This window comes from Maniola jurtina, chromosome Z, assembly GCF_905333055.1.
Source record: "Maniola jurtina chromosome Z, ilManJurt1.1, whole genome shotgun sequence".
NCBI classification, from domain to species: Eukaryota; Metazoa; Arthropoda; class Insecta; order Lepidoptera; family Nymphalidae; genus Maniola; species Maniola jurtina.
Genome location: NC_060058.1, coordinates 5,135,441 through 5,151,077, shown reverse-complemented (window position 1 = coordinate 5,151,077; position 15,637 = coordinate 5,135,441). Strand labels below are relative to the sequence as shown.

General features: G+C 38.8%; 1 protein-coding gene and 1 long non-coding RNA gene across 6 annotated transcripts in view; one reads left to right on the top strand and one right to left on the bottom strand.

The window, feature by feature from the left end:
• LOC123880603 overlaps positions 1 to 15,637 on the top strand; it is a 32,538-nt gene that overhangs the window by 13,565 nt on the left and 3,336 nt on the right. The window contains exon 4 of the long non-coding RNA XR_006799297.1: positions 15,388 to 15,391. This is a non-coding gene — a long non-coding RNA (uncharacterized LOC123880603). The remainder of the gene's footprint in view (positions 1 to 15,387; positions 15,392 to 15,637) is intronic.
• LOC123880598 (activated Cdc42 kinase-like) overlaps positions 10,326 to 15,637 on the bottom strand; it is a 28,719-nt gene continuing 23,407 nt past the window's right edge. For all 5 annotated transcript variants that reach the window (XM_045928788.1, XM_045928790.1, XM_045928789.1 and 2 more), the window contains 7 exons: positions 15,158 to 15,291; positions 14,183 to 14,238; positions 13,204 to 13,412; positions 12,548 to 12,596; positions 11,748 to 12,219; positions 11,153 to 11,265; positions 10,326 to 10,548 (listed from right to left, as the gene is read on the bottom strand). In XM_045928788.1, the coding sequence (XP_045784744.1) occupies positions 10,330 to 10,548; positions 11,153 to 11,265; positions 11,748 to 12,219; positions 12,548 to 12,596; positions 13,204 to 13,412; positions 14,183 to 14,238; positions 15,158 to 15,291 (1,252 nt within the window). In that variant the 3' untranslated portion in view covers positions 10,326 to 10,329. The remainder of the gene's footprint in view (positions 10,549 to 11,152; positions 11,266 to 11,747; positions 12,220 to 12,547; positions 12,597 to 13,203; positions 13,413 to 14,182; positions 14,239 to 15,157; positions 15,292 to 15,637) is intronic.

Genomic DNA, 15,637 nt, shown 5'->3' with positions numbered 1-15,637 from the left:
TAAATTAAAATCGGTTCATTCGTTTAGGAGCTACGATGCCACAGAGACAGATAGACAGATACACAGATACACACGTCAAACTTATAACACCTCTCTTTTTGGGTCGGGGGTTAAAAAACCATTACCATGTGCAGATGTTGATTATTGAGAACGTCAGTGCCGAGTAATTCACAAATAAAAGTACCTACCTATTTAATATTTTTTCTTCTTCTTCATTAGATTTTGTTAATTCTGGTTCCAAGTTAGATAACTGTAGGCCCACCCGTGCGAGACTGATTCAACTTGTCGAATTCACAACACGATTAATACGAAAGCTAGATTTAAAAGCTGTTAGAGCTTACCTACTACATAATAATAGGTATTTTGTTACATTGACTTTAGAAATCAACTTGCTAATTAGGTAGGTACACATATACTAAATGACGCGTGCGACTTCATCCGTGTAGGGTTAGTTTTTTAACATCTCAAAGTCAAAGTCAAAAATCTAAAACACCACAGGCACAGATATTATTTTCTAGAATATGTCTGCATTTCATGGACTATGGTTGCCTAATATTCAAATGAAATTGGAACTACGATTGTATGGAGTAAGTGACGGAGAGAGCCCTGATAATAACAGGCAAAAAATCATGTCAATGCGTTACTCCGTTTCGGCATGATTGAAAGACAAACAAAAAACAAACACACTTTCGCATTTACCATGTCCAACGGTCATTTAGTCTATGTACCTACTCTGTATAACGTTTTTGGAGTTCCCTACCAAAATGGTAAAAAGAACCAATATGGTGCTTCTTCACCCGTCTGTCCGTCGGTCACAGTAGGTAAACAAGCCAAAAAGTACCTTCTTCTACTCTTCTTTTACTTTCTACTCTCCAAAGTTTTCAAAGCTAAGAAAATCTATTTAAGATTTCATTAGAAATCTAAAATATTGCCTTACAAACATACTTATCTATGCTATCCCAATATACATGTACGTTGCAGAAATAGTATAAAGATTTTTTGTCGAAAATTGAAATAAACTTTTACAATAATTGTTGAATCTGCACTGGTTCGGAATGCCCGAGTTTCCTACCTTGAAGATCTAGGAAGAAACTCGGTGGTTGCTCTTTTGCTTTCAAGATACGGAACCCTTTGTGAACGACTCGAACTCGCACTTGACTGATTTTTTTCTCTCATGCAGGCTCACAACTATTATATCCTATTTGGGTCAACACTAATTTTGTTTTGTAACGCCCGCCGTGTTGTGCGTGAAAGCGAAAGTTTCAATCGACGCTGCAGCATTTGGAATTTTAACTCAATCCAACTTTATACTTTCCCTCGGTCTCAATTCTTCATGTTGCTACCTACTCGGTACCTATTCAAATGTGTGTTCCTTTCAAAAAGATGTAATCGATATGATGGAGATAATAAAAGCATGATTTGGTATTATAGGCAATAATCAATGCATTCAGAACGAGTACCTATCCAAAATTATATTCGAGTAAAGTTGTAAACAATGCATAGTAATAATATAAATGCGAAAGTGTCTGTCTGTCTGCTAACTTTTTAGCCATCCGTATATAAACGATTTTTCATTCCATTCCATCAGCCTGTATGCGTCCACTGCTGGATATAGACCTTTCCAAGATCGCGCCGCCAAACACGGTCCTCCGCCTTCCTCATCCACCCGCTCCCCGTCATTTTCATCGGGTCATTGGTCCAGCGGGCTGTAGGACGTCCCACACTGGCTTACCGGACACCGGTACGCCATCTCCACTCCAGAACACGTCTACCCCGTCCCCATCGGGCGTCGGTACAAACGATTTTGACGAAATAAAATCATTCATCATCAAATCGATATTAGGTATATGCCATGCCATATGGCTGAAATCTTCTGAATAATAAATCTGATAAGCGTGAGAATACCTTGTACTGCTCACACCCCGCATACTCGCATCCCGGAACTCTTATCTGCGATCATTCCTTCTACAATGAAAGTTGGAAAATTGGGTTACAATTGGGTAAAATCGGTAAAGTGTCCAAAGTCAGCAAATAAGCAGTTAAGTGCCCTATCTTACACACAAGCGTAAAAATAATAAATTTTACATTTAAATAAATAAAACTTGAAAATTAATTAATTTAAAAAAAAATAGTATTGAACGAGTAGCAAGGCAACGCTTGGCTTTCATAAAGTAGAAAACAAAATATAGGTCAGTCGCAGTTCGGACCCCCAGGTCGGGAGGGAAGGGAGGGTTCTAAACTAGGTGCCCTACTTCCGAACCCCAATGCACAACAGCTTTTCCATCGCACTGTAAATGAAATATTCGAGGATCGCTAACATTGGCTTTGTTACTGTCGCATGGACTAACTAGGCCCCGCTTTATTAGTTTTTTGCAATGACTCCCTTTCGTTAATTTTGTATTCCAATGTCTCGTACTCGAAATAAAAAGCGGTGAGAGCCTAAATAGTTGTTAAGACGTCGGCTTTCTATTCGGGAGGTCGGGGATTCGATCCTGGGCACGCACCTCTAACTTTTTGGAGTTGTGTGCGTTTTAATAAATTAGGTAAATAGTATCATTACCTGAGAGTTTCCATAATGTTCTCAAATATGTGTAAAGTCTACCTATTCGCACTTGCCCAGCGTGGCTGTCTATGGCCAAACCCTTCTCAATCTGAGAAGAGATCCGTTCTCAGTAGTGCGCCGGCGATGAAGATCATGATGATACCTAATATAAACTTTCAAACACTTATATACCTAGTCGTTTCATAGCTTACCTAACCTTCCTACTTTTGATACCTGCCAGTGTATAGGTGACGCCTCGAAGTTTGTTACAAGCAGTACAAGGGTCATAACGACGTAAGCTGTGGTAGGGATCATAACGTACTTGCCCGGTTTATTTCAAATAATTAAATTCATATTATTTAGATTTTTCTCCTCTACTTGAACGTAGACCTCGTGCTACGATAAGCTAAGATAAATTCCTAGTTCTATGTGCTACGAGGACGGAGGGACAATGGGTCAACAGTTAAAAATTTGATCCTATTTTTAGTGTTTGTGGTTTTTGAAGTCGGTTTTATTTTTTTGGAAATTTTTGACGTGACAACGTCTTATAATTCGATAGAGCCGGCTGCACGCACGAAAAAACATGACTGATGCGGCGTTACCTCGTTCTGAGGCGTTCCATGTAAGGCTTGAAGTGCAAGCGAGAGCGCGGAACGAGCGACAAAGAAGCACAATCGGCCTTTGTTGTCACGTTCAACTATCGTCAGTAAACCGACTTTACAGACCACCAACTTTTTCAGTTTCAGAGTAGGTACCTACATGTCTACGACATCACGATGCTTCTACGTAAAGACTTATTTCTTACTAATTAACTAGTAGATAGGTATTTACTTAGTTGATAGGCAGACATAGGCCTAATATTAGTAGTAGCTGATATACCTGCATTGTCCCCCTAGGGATGTCGATTATTATTAATAGTTTATTCAATTTAACTCAATAACTTAAGTTTATTCAATTTAACTTAACAGTGGCGATAATTCGGTTGTAGGTAACTACTTACATATTCTCTTATCTACTAAAATGAAAAATTAAAAAAAAAAATGTATGTAGATGTTCCACCAGAAACATTGGGAAAAGACTTTGTTTCTGGTGGAACATCAACATAGCAAACAGCTAACATTTTTAGGGTTCTGTAGGTAGTTACGTCAAAAGGAAAAACGGGACCTGTCTGTCGTGTCTGTCAAGAAAACCTATAGGGACTTTCCGTTGACCTAGAATCATGTGGCAGGTAGGTTAAGTCTTACAGCACAAGTAAAGGAAAAAATCCGAAAACCGTGAATTAGTGGCTATATCAAATAAAAAAAAATTAAATGTGTTTTTATTTTCAAAGTAAGATAACATAACTATTCCAAATGGGGTATCAAATGAAAGGGCTTTACTTGTACAATCTTAAACAGATTTTTATTAATGTTTATGCACAATAGTTTTTGATTTAACGTGCAAAATGTCGGAAAAAATACCCGAATACGGAACCCTCGGGCCTCGGTGCGCGAGTCTGACTCGCACTTGACCGGTTTTTTTTTACGGAAAAGGCTAACATTATTTGTAGGTTTTTCAACTAATTTTAGTTGAAATTGTTTACAATCTAACCAAATTAGCATAAGTGAATAGTTCCTGTAAATAATCAATCCGTAAAGGTTGATAAACCCTTACCAAAATTATAATAGCATAGCATTGAATGTTACTTCATCTACAGGTGGTCCCGTAGATCTGAATATGGCCAACAAAGACATCCGCCATCGTTGCGACTTTACGTCGGTCTGACCCCTTTAAAAAAATGCTTTGAATAGCTGATTATTTATTTATGTATCTGGTCCCACTGAATAAATTTACCATCAATGAATGTAAGTTCTAACTGGTATTTTGAGTTCCAGGTCCCAAACATCCTTTGTTGAGTGTTTATTTTAGGGCCAAAACACACACGACACTTTTAACATCCGCAATCAATGAATTTGATTGTTTGCTCGGATACCGCTCTACATGTGGATGGAGCGCATGCAGCGATTTGTGATAGAACACTGATATATTACTTAATTAGATTAGATTAACATATCTTTGAAGCCTATTCCGCACGTGACACTTTGATTGGCTATCAACTAATATTATAAAGGCGAAAGTTTGTGTACATGTGTGTGTGTGTGTATGTTTGTTACTCCTTCACGCAAAAAGTACTAGACAGATTTGGCTGAAACTTAGAATGGAGATAGATAATATCCTGTATTAGCACATAGGTTACTTTTTACCCCGGAAAATCAAAGAGTTCCCATGGGGTTTCGAAAAACCTGAATCCACGTGGGTGAAGTCGCGGGCATCGGCTAGTCATAGATATGTATTGGCAATCAAATTGTGTGTGAGTAAAAGTTAATACACATCGCCAACATTTATATTTATCCCCAATTGCTCCACACAAGACAATTTGATTGGCAAATTGTACGTTTGGAATAGGCTTAAAATCTGATGGATTGGAATTGGAAATTCGGAACGTTCGACTTCTATGCATTGATAGATAGCGGATTATTTTCGGTGATGCTAAAAGTATCGTGTGTGCTTGGACCCTTAGAATACGCACAGGTAGGGTAGCTTTGAACAAAACGTGTCTAGGTATTATATTAAGTGTTCTTATAGACTTGAGCTTTACAGTGTTCACGATAAACCCTTTATAATATAACTTTTGTTAAACAAAATGTTCTTTCTTTTGTAAATAAAAAGCTATAACAATTCCTATACAGTACTCTGAAAGTCTGTGCTACTTTTTTAACCCGACTGCGGCAAAGCCAAAAGGAAGGGTTATGATTTTATTGTAAGTATGTAACTACCTAGGCACTAGGCAGGTACCTCACAGAATTTGGACTGAATAAAATGGCCTGTGTGTACCTACCTACTAGAATTAAAAAAAAAATTCTGTATTATAAAATTGTATTATTTTCTGTCCTAAGTTAATAGGTCAGAAAATAATACAAAACACTAAGTGATTAGAATGACATTTTTTATTGCGGTCTAATCTTTTTTGCTACCTACATACCTATCTAATGCACAATTAAATTACTGAGTACAGATATATTGCTCATTTCAGGTCTGTATAATCATAATTTTAAATACTTACTAGTACCTAAACAAGCATTTATTATTATTGCTAAAACGCAAGCTGTGTTAATTTAATTTTAAGCTAGGTACCATTATGAGTAGGTACCTAATAAAATTGTACACACAATCCATGTCAAAACAATTGAGTGTCTAATTATTGTGGATCTGTCTGTTTATCCGGGCCAATAATATTCAGTAACCTACTTACATGTACCTACCTATAGGTGACTTCAGTGGCGTGCATAGAATTATGCAGGAAAGATAGGAATTCAGGTAAGAAACTAAGAAGCTACCTATTTACTGGCAGATCATAATGAAAAACAAGTATTATTAAGTTGTTTTAACTAGGCTAAGCAGTGCTTTTGCGCCTTTATGACTTGCACGCTAAGGGATACGTTATTCTACCTAGAAGGATAGTTGGATTGGCCTTTACATACCAAATGCTAGCAAGCACGATTCACCTTATAAGAATTACAAATCGAGAGCGAGTGAAAAGAACACGAACTTTCGCTTATTTCTTACGAACCTAAACTGTTTAGCCCACTTTCATAGGCTTTATTTTATTATTAGTCTACTTAGAGAAATACTCTCCGAACCATAATATTTTACTCCGAGGAGATATTAGGCTAAAGAGATTCACAAGAATTTTTTTCAAGAGAAGAGCCTCAAAAGATAATGAAATAAGTGTCGGATTCTAAATGTCGTAGCTTATCTACTTTTTATAGAACACTGGCTGACCCACCAGGCTTCGCTCGGGTGACTTGATATACCTAATTATAATAATACATACATCATATAATATAGCCTGTGTTACTTTTGGATGCAGTAGCTTTCTAATGGTGAAAGAATTATTAAAATCGGTTCAGTAGTTTCAGAGCTTATCGATTACAATCAAACAAACCAATTCCTCTTTATAATATTAGTATAGGTAGTAATACTTTATTTTCACATAGCTTTTAATTATAGATTAGCTAAGTAATGCCTGGCTATAGTACGTTCACGATACCTTCCCGCAAGTGTCCACTACAACTGTACAAGGTTTCAATTGCTAACGACTAAGGAGCAAGCGGGTCACCAGGTGTAGGTAATTCAGGACCAACATTGAACAGCCCTATATCATTATTATAGTCTTGAGGAAATGCAGCAAGTACTTAACAGTGTAAAAATTTGCAGGTTACATGGAAGATACATCCTGGAACAACGAGAGGCGGATGCTATCCAGTTAGTCACCCATCTACCTAGTTGGCCTACTTGGATTCTGGAATGAGTTCAGCATCAGCTATGGAGTGATCTGGCAGCAAGGCAGGGTCAGGGAGCTGCACTATTTCTCTCACGACCAATGGTGCAGGAAATGGATGTGAAAACTCTGGACAGAAGTAGAAGAAAAATCGCTCATGTGCGAATCGTGCGCACGAAAGGTTCCGAACCATCACACTATCACACTAATATTATAAAGACGAAAGTTTGTATGTGTGTGTGTGTGTGTGTGTGTGTGTGTGTGTGTGTGTGTGTGTGTGTGTGTGTGTTTGTTACTCCTTTACGCAAAAACTACTGGACGGATTTGGCTGAAATTCGGAATGGAGATAGATAATATCCTGGATTAGCACATAGGCTACTTTTTATCCCGGAAAACAAAAGTCGCGGGCGTCAGCTAGTTACATATAACGCAAAAACAAAACAAAATGGCCGCCATGAAAATTAAAAAGTGTTAAGACTAGTTACTTTTTGTACGGAACCCTTCGTGTGCGAGTCTGACTAGCATTTGACCGGTACTTTTTCTGCATTCGAGAAGCAAGAACGCAACATAGAAAAGCGGCTCTGTTTGATTATGCATTTATCAACATCCTTTGAAGCGAGTAGCTAAACCAGGTCAAATCAAGTCGACCTATATCCAGGCCGCGTAGCGTATAAGTGTCGCGTCCTCCTTTTATAACCCATTTAGCCAACTAGCGCGTTACTGTGGAGATAACGATGAACTAAATGTTATACCTACATACCTACGGACTACTCGTCCTCGACTATTCGTATGCAACAGTATTATCTTTTTACAAGCGTAAATTAAAAATTTATAACACTCCCGACAAGTGAAGGTTACAGTAACTAGAAAAGAGCTGATAACTTTCAAACGGCTGAACCGATTTTCTTGGATTATAACTAAGAACACTTTCGATCAAGCCACCTTTCAAACAAAGAAAATAAATTAAAATCGGTTCATTAGTTTAGGAGCTACGAATCACAGACAGATACACAGATACACACGTCAAACTTATAACACCCCTCTTTTTGGGGCGGGAGTTAAAAAGGAAAGGTGACTGACTAACTGATATATCAGCGCACAGCTCAAACTACTAAATTGATCAGGCTGTTTGGCACGCAGATAGCTATTTGACGTAGACAATATACTTACATCCTCTAAAAAACTATTTAAGTATGTAATTTCATACGTACCTAGTATGAAATTAAGTACATAAAATTTTAAAACTTTCATGCAAGTTGTTTTACAGATCTAGCCCGCTGGACTGTTGACAGGTCGACAAAGAAGGTGGCTGGAAGGAGGTGAATGAGAAAAGCGGAGGGTCGTCTGTGGTGGCGCGGAAGATCTTTGTTCAGCAGTAGATGCAAACAAACTAATTGATTGATGGATAAACAGGATAAATAACCAGTCATGTGCGAGTCAGACTCACACACGAAGGGTTCCGTATCATCATACATCATATCTATACTAATAAATAAAATTGGAGTGTCTGTCTGTAATTTCGAAATAACTACCACATATTAAGGTCATATGGTTATTTGAACGATACCATAACTGAATCACACGTTTTTAAAATTTTTGTCTGTCTGTCTGTCTGTCTGTTTGAAAAGGCTAATCTTCGGAACGGCTGAACCGATTTTAACGGGATTTTCACATACAAGTAGAGGATTGACCAGGGTGTAACATAGGCTACTTTTTTAACCGACTTTCAAGAAGGGAGTTGTGTTTTTCTACCTATGTACACTGAAATCTCCGAGATTTCTGAACCGATTTGCGTAATTATTTTTTTTAATCGATAGAGGAACTTTGCGGCATTGTTTCATAAAAAATTTGGATTCCAACTCTTCAATCCTGATGCCGCGTGGATTGGTTAGATCCCCTGGGATCTAACCAATCCAGGCGGGCGAAGCTGCGGGCATCAGCTAGTAATATATATGAGAGGCCGACTCGCTCTTCACCGGATTTTAGCTACGAATGTTTTTTTAACCGACTTCCAAAAACGTAGGAGGTTCTCAATTCGTCGGAATCATTTTTTTTTTAATCTGCCTACGCAAACAACTGCTAAAAATTTTAAAGAATTGGGTGCAACAATAAGCTTACAAAAATAAAAGGCAGACCTTAAGTAATAATATTTTTTAAAACGAATTAATCTAAATACTGGTAAACTTGTTCGTTATTTAAAATTACAGAGTAAGCGGCGAAACTAGGTCGAGCACCGCGTCCTACGTGCCAAACCCACACATACACAAGGACCTACTATCGTACACGTTTATACACACTGAGGCAACGGCCTCATCCGAGAACTAGGCCGAAAAGATCGCGCATGCGTGTTTGGGATGTACCTACTACGGCCATTTAGATAATAAGCCCTAATAAAGCAAATTATGTAACTTAACTATGTCTTACTCTCCGCCAAACAAAAGGTTTGTCGGCAAAAAAACCGTGTCTTTAGCCCCATCTCACATTCTAATTTAATTAAACTATGACTAGAAAGTCGTAGGGCTACACATTCTAATATAAGGAGAAGATACAAGGATTATCTAAGTTTGCACCTACGCCTGAACTCATTTTAAACTGATTTCGCGAATACCTAAAATATGTACTTCCTTATTGTTCCATTTTTAGGGTTCCGTACCTCAAAAGGCAAAAAGAACAACTTATAGGATCACTTCGTTGTCTGTCTGTCGTGTCTGTCGAGACCCGTCAAGGGAATCGAACCTATGGGTACTCCCCGTTAACCTAGAATCATATAAATCCGCTAAACCAAGTGGAAGGGCGGGCGGGTGCATGTCGCTTGCTGCATGTTGCACCACACAGATTTGTTTGGTTTAGCGGATTAGAGCTCTTGGTTCCTTGTACATAAACAAACAATAATAATTAGTAGTATGCCACAGACAGATACACACGTCAAACCTTGATAACACCCCTCTTTTTGGATCGGGAGTTAAAAAGCGTACCCGAGTGTGTTACTCGTAGTTTAGTACTCGTTACTATACATACGTACCTTTGTACAGTTCATCAAACCATCGTTCATCAGGTGCTGAATCTCTGAACTAAATTGACAGGTCTATAATATAGTGCTTTTTGCACAAAATTCTCTTCGAAAAATGACAGTTTTACTTTTAGACCTCTCAAGTTTGTGTACAAACGAAAGTATACCTAAAATCATCGTGATGCTGCAGGTACTCACCCCATATAATTTTTTGTGAAGGGAAACATCACTATTGATTATGAAATGACGACTAAAGCTTTTATTTTACTGTGAGGAATTTTTTTTAGAAATGCATATTGCAGTAGACGTTTAACCTTCGTACCTCCATGATTTAGGTTAAAAACCCTAACCTGTGCATTATGGCAGATTGAACTATATAAGAAAGGGTAACTGTAAAGTAACTTTGACCGCCTGCTATGCAACTTGACCTAACTCTCTTTGTTGTTGGTAAAGAAATTAAACGTCGGGATAGTTCTTGCTGTTTTTATTACATAATACAAGTACAGTAGACGCCTTAACTATATCGCCGTCCGCAGTTTCCAGCTCACGCCGGCAATCTTCGAAGGTCACAGGAGCAGCATCGCCTACTGATATCTTGACCCTTAGCAGTTTAATGGCTATGTGGACGTTCCAATCGCTGAATTCTAAAGCTTGGAGACATTCTTCGGGTGTCACCTGCAAAAAAAACAAAATGTATAAGTAAATTGAAAACTCTTAGGTATAACCTTGTATAACATGTGATTTGTGGCACAATACGGCATTTGCCAAAATAAATTATTTCTCAGTGATTATTGGAATGGAGGGTCTTCCAAAATACGTAAAATGCACGTCTTTTGTTAGTTAAAAGTGTAATAACAGTTTTAAATTATCGATTAAACTAAGAAAAGCACGTCAAATCATTGTGACGTCACATAGCAGTATTTCATAGCTAAGCTCGAATACGAAGCGCGTGTTTTGACGTTTGATAAAAAGATACTGATTTGACTAGTTGTCAAACACCGGATTCAAGAAATTATTCATTTATTTCTTTCTAAATGCTAGATAATGTAGCTTCGCCTTCGTAATTTTTTTTAATCCCGTCGAAACTCTTTAATTGTCCGGGATAGTAGTAAAGTAGCCCAGTGACCGTCTCCGGGATGCAAGCTATCTCTATACCCGTCAAAATTGGTTAAAACAGATGGGCTTTTAAAATTCCCGTGGGAACTCTTAGATTTTCCGATACAAAAATTAGCCTATGATGTACGTAATCCCTGATCTTAACCAGAATTTCTAGACATACCAGCTGCTTGAGCACTTTGTTCATAATTCTAACTTCGTCAGATTCAACACCGCGTTGCCTCGCTGACGGTTTTTGATCAGCGAATTCCAGTAAGTCTTCGACCGACACATGGTCTGTAAAAAAAATAATTTCAAAATCAACATCAGTCACCTCTATTTAGTACTACGCATTGGATGGATGATCCCGAACAAAGAAAAAATCAGACTGCAACTATTTGCAGACACGAGACATCTTTTTGAAATAGCCCTTATTAAAATACGAACTTTCATTATAATTAAATCAACCGAAAATTCTAACTATTCAACAAGAATTTCAAGCTCACAATTCTGAAAGTCTAAACTTACAGGTAGCTTCTTATGAGAAATTACCATGATTACTTATAAGGATTGTTCCTACAGGCTCTGTAGTCACTTCAAATTCAAGAATTATCAATTTAATTTTTCCACAATTTAGGGCTGCTGGAAGATATTATTCCGATAGAGATATGTAAGTTATCCTTCGTGCGCGTCTGTTCATTCATTATATGTTTTAATTTTAAGTTATTGGTACATGTATAAATAAATAAAATAATATTTAAATTTTTAACAGTGTTTACCTTTAGTTAGTGAAACTTTTTCAAAATCCTTTTCAGCGTTCCCTTCTGTTTCAGTTTCATCATCAGATGATGCGTGTTCGAAAGTATCCTCTTCGAGATAGCATTTGAAAGGGTTTACTGAACTCGGTCCGGGTACGTTTTGGGAAACGTTTTCACTATTGGGGCCAGCCGTGAACGGATTTGTATGAACTTTGACGGGTTCAGGACCGTCGAAAACATCGACACCAGCGTTAACTGCTGGTACCTTACGTTCTGACGTTCTAACCTCGACCTTCCTTAGAGGAATTGAACAACTAACTGTGTTCTGATAGATGACTGATGGCACTTTCTCTTGAGGAGGTGTAATTATAGGTGCTTTCTCAATGCCAGCGGCTTCGGTGGGTAATTTTAGTGGATATTTTCTAAAATGCCTTGGTTTGTCGACTAGTTTTGGTTTGCTTCCTCGTGGCGGCAGCGGTATCAGGTTTACATTCTGAAAGTGAATTGGAATAATATGAAAATGAGAAGAAAGATATTCGAAACTAAAATTAATTGTAAAATCTATGCTAATCTGCATTTCAGCAAAAAAAAAAAAAAACCACTACCCGTATCCTAAATGCGAAAGTGTGTTTGATTGTTAGTTTGCAATTGTTGAAAGGATTTGACCAATTTTTTTACATGGACATAGTTGATGACTTGAAGAGTGACATAGGTTACTTTTATTCTGGGAAACCAAAGAGTTCCCACGGGATTTATGGAAATCTAAATCCACGCGAACTAAGTCGCAGGCATCAGCTAGTTAAATAAGAATCACAACTTACATCAGCATTATCTTTTGAAAGTGCGTCTGATAGTTCCGCGGCGAGACTTCTGAAAACAATGTCATAAGAATAACAATAAATATACATAGTGTGACATGTAACGTGTACCGCTCACATAATCAGAGGTGAGAACTAGATTATAGCTAAGAACACTCTCGATCAAGCCACCTTTCAAACAAAAAAAACTAAATTAAAATCGCTTCATTAGTTTAGGAGCTATGATGCCACAGACAGATACACAGATATATACGTCAAACTTATAACAAACCGGAGATACTACGATGTCAAGGACCATTGTAAAATGCAAAAGAAAACACCGGCCTAAAGATTTGTATGTAACTCTTTGAGCCCGTGTTACTTTGAGCTAGTCTCAACGACTTATTTAAGTTCATTTTTGAGGCCACCATTATGCATCCATGCTTAATATTATAAATACAAGTCTGTCTGTCTGTTTGATAGCTTTTCACAGTCCAACAATTTAACCGATTTTGGTGAAAGGTAAAGAGTTAGTTTCGAAAGCTGGTTCACTCGAATGCGTAAGTGCATTGGGGTAAGAGGGGAATACGTGTATATTGAAAAATTATGAATAAACTTTTTACAAACTGAAACTGTTTTTCATTTTAATGAACAATTTTTGAAACAGCCCACATATTTACCTGGTTTGGTATGGTATTTGTTTCTGTAGCGAATGGAATTGCCCGACATTCTGTCGCGGCGCAGGCTTCGGTATTGTCGACAATTTGTAGTCGGTCTTTGGCACAGTATTTGGCAAGTCTTGGCCTATTTGCGAGATCAGAGACGACGCTGGAGTTGGTTTCTCGATTAAACTCTCGTACGCTTGTTTACATTCCTTGGTTATCGTGGCCTAGGAGACAAAAACAGCATTAAAAACCAGAGTAGTTAGACTTTTTCCACGGAGAGAAGTGAGTCTACGGTCCAAGGGGAGCGGGTGCGTCCTGCGGGCGGGTAGCGGGCGCGATGCCATACTCTCCATGCCGTTCGGCACCCACTCTAAATTAGAACGCGTCCGCGCGTCTTCCTTTTTCTTGAGTTTCTTGTAAATATTAAAAGTTTTCTACACGATGGCCGCCCAGCAGGACGTACCCGCTTCCACCTGGGCCGCATACTTGGTATCTCAGTGGGCGTTAACCATTTTGCGCCACCAACCAATCCCAAACTTATGTTTTCGTATTGAATGTCCTTGATAGAATAAAGTAGTATGAAAAACACAGATTCGTTTGTGTGTGATTGGTTGGCCACTTAAGATGGTTAACGCCCACTGAGTTTTTATCTTTGTCATTTGTATGGGATAAGAGAAAGAAGTTTTGTAAAGCGCGAAGAGAGATGCTCGTTTCGTCACGCCTTCATTCAGGTTCGTCTACATACATTTTGCTACAGAGGTCGCCAGCTTGCTTCGCTCGCCACCTCCCCTCGGCTAGGAAGGCTGGCTTCATTCAGGACCTCCTTCGCAAGCTTCTGCCTTCGCACTTTACAAAAACACTCTAGAGGTAAGACAGACAAGACTGTGTGGAGTTGGGATGGTCAGATTTAGATCTGGGCTTCATTTGACCCTTATTTCCGAGGTTTCTGGACAGAGTTTTGAAAAAAATAATTAAATATAATATTTAGATGTACCTGAATGTCTGGGACGCTCTTAGCTTCCTCGCTAAAATTACGGCGTTCAGCTTTATCTGCAATATAAATTACAGCGTTTAGAATTCAGACAAAATTTCATAATAAATTCATAGTAAAGTTTTTTTTAAATTCCGATACACGTTGGCCCTGGACTACGAAGTAACCTGCGGGCTGATTCGCTAACTCAATGTCTAAACACTGAATGATAGCTACCGAGCTCATCATAAATTTTGTCTGTTTTGGTGGATTACAGCGAATCACTTCTGTCGAGTGTCTTATTTCAGCCTGAAGAAGGCGTTTTCTATCTATTTATATTTTTATATCTCGTATACCTTATTCCTGCAACTGCGTCCGCGTGGACTACACAAATTTCAAACCCCTGAATTTTCAAAAATCCTTTCTTAGGCGACATAATGACTATCTGCGTGCCAGAATTCAACCCGATCCGTTCAGTAGTTTGAGCTGTGCGTCGATAGATCAGTCAGTCAGTCACTTTTTCCTTATATTTAAAATGATGCCCGCGACTTTGTCCGCGTGGATTAAGTTTTTTTAAATCCGATGGGAACTCTTTGATTTTCCGGGATAAAAAGTTGCCTATGTCCGCCCCTGGGGTGTAAGCTAACTCTGTACCAAATTAAATAAAAACCGGTTAGCCTGTTGGGCCGTGAAAAGCTAGCAGACAGACAGACATACACACTCTTTACTAATATTAGTATGGATAATAATATTTTGTGTTTAGCTTAAACTAGCCGATGCCCGCGACTTCGCCCGCGTTGATTTAGGTTTTTTCGAAATCCCGTGGGAACTCTATGATTTCCCGGGATAAAAAGTAGCCTGTGTGCTAATCCAGGGTATAATCTATCTCCATTCTAAATTTCAGCCTAATCCGTCCAGTAGTTTTTGCGTGAAGGAGTAACAAACATACACACACACACATACAAACTTTCTCCTTTATAATATTAGTGTGATACTCACCAGAAGCCTCCTTATCAGTATCGTGACTGGTGACATGGTGCAGTGATGATACGAGCGGGAACTTGAACGGGAATTTGGATCGTTCGCATGGCGACGTGAGGGGCTTTTGGTCACTTTCCAAATCGTTCATAGACCTACGGAATGGGGGTTGAGTTAGATTGGAAATGCTTGTAAAGCAAGGCATTACATATAACTGTGTAGGTTTCTGCGGTAGTGGAGCCGTGCGGGAGGGGTGTGATGACGTGATGCGAGGGCTCAGTAATTAGTTAACTCGTGACAACTATCACGCCTCCCGCATCGCTCCAATACCGCACGAGCCTCCTCAGTTATGCGCTATACCTGGGCATAGCGCATGACTGAGTAGGCTTCTGCGGTTGTGCGGGAGGGGTAGGTATTATAACGCGACGCGAGCGCTCAGTAATTCGTCAACTTGTGACAACTATCACTCCTCCCGCACCGCTCCAATAGCGCACGAGCCTC